At 45.0% G+C, this 4,373-nt stretch overlaps 1 protein-coding gene across 1 annotated transcript in view; it reads right to left on the bottom strand.

Moving 5' to 3' along the window:
• Positions 1-663: 663 nt before the first annotated feature.
• The window catches only part of LOC126541467 (nose resistant to fluoxetine protein 6-like), a 98,690-nt gene continuing 94,980 nt past the window's right edge, over positions 664-4,373 (bottom strand). Inside the window, exon 11 of the mRNA XM_072287265.1 lies at positions 664-1,188. Coding sequence (XP_072143366.1) covers positions 970-1,188 — 219 coding nt within the window. The 3' untranslated portion in view covers positions 664-969. The remainder of the gene's footprint in view (positions 1,189-4,373) is intronic.

Genomic DNA, 4,373 nt, shown 5'->3' with positions numbered 1-4,373 from the left:
TTCCTAGTTTTCCGAACGGGTGCGGCCGAAAGCCCAAGGGCACGAAACGCGACGTGGCTATGGCGAACCGGAAGATAGGCGACGTGTTATGGGTGAACGAGACTGGTGCCCGCGCGGCAATCGTGAACGGCTGTACAACGTGTTCCGAGCAGAGTTGGCGGCGCTGTTAGACTCGGCGGTGGGCGAAACATTGCTGGTATTTCCATCAAAACGACTCAGGTTGGTCGGCGGGCGAGGTGTTGAGGGCTACGAGTTGCGACAGTATCAGGCGACATGACAAATGCGGCGACAGGTGGAACATATCGGCTGGTCGTCCGCAGTTCTTCACTCATTTGGGTTGCGATAACGTGGAGAGAAGTGTAGGGGTGGTGCGAAAATAGTAGAAGGCCGTTCGTTAGCTCTGGGATTGGCGACAGCACACATAGACTGTAAACCAATGTTTTCATTAAGTTCCTGGCGAGCGGTGGCTTGTTCGAGGGTAACTGAAAATGTGGTAGCATCAGGGCTACGCGAACAGAAAGCTGCGGGCGCCATCGCATCCAGTTCACGTCTGACGATTCGCGCCACGTCATCTGATGGCGACGCATGCTGCTGTGCGGGTTGATCATCGCAAGTCGACGTTGCGGCACTCGTCGGCACTCTTGCCGACGTTGCGGCATTGTCGGCACTCTTTAGTGATTGCGTCAATTGTAGAGCAGCTCTTGCATGCACATGAGCAGATTCCAGACGCAGATGGTAGAACGCGAAAGCAAGATAATTCAGTTCACGAGGTCGGATGTTTGGTTTAGTAGGTTCTACGTTAGGCACAGTAAGGCTGCGGGGAAAACATGGGCGAAAGGCAAGACTCAATAGATATACAGGTGGTGCATACACACAGCACTTATATGCATTATGAGTTTTCATTTTCATAAAAGTGTTTCGTGCAGCTTTACTATTCCTAACAGTAGAATGCATCTAGTCGCGCATTTCTTATAAGCGAGAAATTACGCCCTCTTTAGCTTTTTTCCAGCGTTGCACGTCGATCCCGTTCAGGTGTCGCTTATTCACCAGTGTATGCCCATTTTCTCTTCCCTGTGTGATCCTCGTTAAAGCAATTTTGTCCAGTGCGGCTGTCGGAGCCTCGCACGCAAGATAGGCGAAGTAGGCCAGTACGTAGCTCCAAGCAAGGACAGCAAAGTACATTGAGGCCTGAAAGAAGAAAAAAAAATATATATAAGCGTTAAAGACTGTACTTTATGAGAAATGAAGTAAGAGAACGCTTTGAATTAATAAGGAGATAATAATGCGAAGGGGGAACTTGCCATCAACGGATGAAGGCCACGAAGTGTACATGTAATTCCATTAACGACTGGGACGAACGTCATATGCCGAATGGACCGCCCAGGCAGCGATGTTATCTTTATCAGCTTGATTATCCGATTTTATGTTTTTCAATTGTTAATTAGTTATACAATTTTTTGCTGCATGACATAGTGTAATAGAGCAGCGGAGGTAGTCTCTAGCTTAATGCCTTTGCAGCACCGATACATAACAGCAAAAGAAGGAAGAAGAAAGGTCAGAAGAAAAGGTAATTAAGCCGGTTAACCTTTTTCTTCGCTTCCAATTTTCAACAGCTGTAGTTAGGTATGGTTACCTGAAATGCTGGCAGGTAACTATTTACATGGTATATATATCGTATCCCAGCTAATGTTAGCTAAGCTAACGTTGGCTGATGACCGTCTCATGACCGACCTCATCGATCTTGAGCACTGTGTCTTGCACCGTGTTTTCAACACCTCCTTTTTTTTTCTGTCGAACACCATGGCTAATGTTAGCTGAGACACACGGTGTACAGAGCTGGGCCAAGCGCTACTAAAATGGCGAATAACAGGGATCGGCCCGAACTTGCCTTCGACGTCGCCATCAATTGTAGTCGCGCTGAGGCGCCCTTAATCTTTTGCCGTTCCGTATAAATATTTCAGATACCTAAGGGACGCAAGTTATGCAAACGCATGGAGGTTCATTTGATGTTATTCAATTGTGCTGTCGATAGGTACGTTAGGAAAATCCTTTTTGAGTACATTGGAGGCTTGTTAAAATGTGTTATATGTAAAATATTGCGGTTTATAAATGCAAATTTATATATATATATATATATATATATATATATATATATATATATATATAATTTCAAGAACCTTCATCCAGTACTGCTGCATTGCTCTAGTACCACAAGGAAACAACGTTAATGTATTGCAGTGCGGCACTTTCGAACTTTTTTCTATTTTCTATGGGTGCTTCTAGAACAAATTGGCATCGCTGTACGCACAACTGCAATGAAATATAAAAAACAAAATGTCACAGTTTCCGACGAAAGACGAACTATCGATTGCTATAGCAAATTAGTCGACAGCTATACAAAGCAAAGATGGTAATTTTATCGGCTGGGTAAATTTGCAAACATAGCCACACTCACTGAATCAACAAGCATATTGACACGCGCGCACAAGCAAACATGAACACATCACACTCGATGACCACGGATACTCGCTGCCAAAACGCTGGCGCCAGGAAATGCGGCAGCAGCAGCGAGCGAAGCGACATTCGTGTTGTCTATCACTTAAGCCTAAAGTGAGCTCCGATAACACACAGCACGCACAAAGTTACGAGCCGCCGACGCACTTATAATGTGCCCCCAACGCAGGTCGCTCACAAGATACGGCCGTGCGACGGCGTGGCGCCGCCACATGCGCAGTTGGAGCCGGAGTTACTCTGCGGGCCACTGTTTACGTGATTGCAGTATGAGTTATGGGGCTAATGTTAAGGATTGTGTATTCATGCCGTAAACCCTTTTCCTGAAGTGCTTCCACTCTATGAGAATATCTGTCAGAAAACTACACTAAATATTTCGCTGCAAAAACACTGGAATTCCTATTTAGTGTGATTATATATATAAATTTCATTAAATGAAGTGCAATGCTAACGTAAACAATAAAAAAATGCACCATCATGGGTGCGTTGTGTATCAAAACCCTTCTTGCCTCTTTATTTCTTCTTCAATTTTCGAGAATCGGTGCACACATTAGCATTAGTGCCCCCTTGCTTGGGAGTACGAAAAGTTTGTTACCTGTGAGAAGTACACCTTGAGGAGTTTAAGATGCTCTGAAAAGTGAACGTTTCTAGCTTGTGAGAAGCTGCACGAGCTTCTCTTGAGGTGGTTTGCCCCAACTGTTTGTTGAAACACGGCATACGGTCACAGTAGGCATCGGATGTCATCCTGCTGCTTCGCGTATATGGCGTCTCTGGTGAAAATGTTGAGAGACACACAATTTTCTGTCTTTTATTTCACGTCTTGCCTTTTGCTTTTTGCCAGCGGCTTCGTTTAAGATCGTTCTGCTCGGTCTAGTGCCTTTTAGATAAGCTGCCTAAAATCAGACGATGAAGGCTCTCCCGGCGGATACCCTTTCTGTGTGAAGCATCAGAAGCGACGCAATGTTATTCGCAGTTAGTCTTGCACTGTTTCGTGCCTTATGGGTTAGAATAAAGATTCGCAAATGGATCGGAATATATCTCCTACCGATAAGAACACACATTCACTGTGGATGTGGCATTCCTCGATCGCGAAGAGTGGAGCTACGACTATTTTTTCGTCCCTTTTCCTATCTTGCTTCCGATTATCTCACAGCCTTCGTTTAGGTGGTCGAATCTAGGTGATCGCTTATAGATAAGCTGCACAGCGCACCGCCAGCCTATTCTAGCAGCTAGCCACGTGACTGCGCTCTCCTGGCGAATTATTTCCTTAGCCTGCAGCATCAGCGGAGGCGCTAAGTAAGTGAAACTTTCATCTACCATTCTGCTAAACCGCAATTCGAGTCTAGGAAGCGGCACCACAAATTCTGTTTCTTTTATTTTCTTGTAGAACCCCCGAGAAGCACACTGGCATCCGTGCGGTGGACAACGGCACCAGCGGCGGACATCTAAACGGCTAGGAGAATGTCGGCATAAACTTATTGCATTAAAAAAATATAGTGTCATACCGGCAAAACGCCGTAGGGGGAAAGGGCGTATTTCAAACAAAACAATCTTTTATTTGAGTGCGTTAGTTCGCTCAAACGTACTTTTTATGGGCGAAAAAGGATGTGGTAAAGAGCCGCTAAAACACCCTTAAAGGTGCAAATTCCTTCGGTATGAAGTCAACGTGTATGTGTAATATAATACCACATAGGAGAAAAAAAAATATATAAACAGTGGCCTTCATATATATAGGAATGAAGGTCATCATCGTGGCAATTCGGGCCTACCGAGCGTATTGATTTTAACCGTGCCGACAAAATGTGTGAGGTATTTATTACAGTTTTTAGGCTGATTTCCCATTCAAAAGCCGAGTAATCGCT

This window comes from Dermacentor andersoni, chromosome 3, assembly GCF_023375885.2.
Source record: "Dermacentor andersoni chromosome 3, qqDerAnde1_hic_scaffold, whole genome shotgun sequence".
In the NCBI taxonomy this organism is placed as follows: Eukaryota; Metazoa; Arthropoda; class Arachnida; order Ixodida; family Ixodidae; genus Dermacentor; species Dermacentor andersoni.
This window is presented reverse-complemented; position numbering and strand designations above follow the sequence as displayed.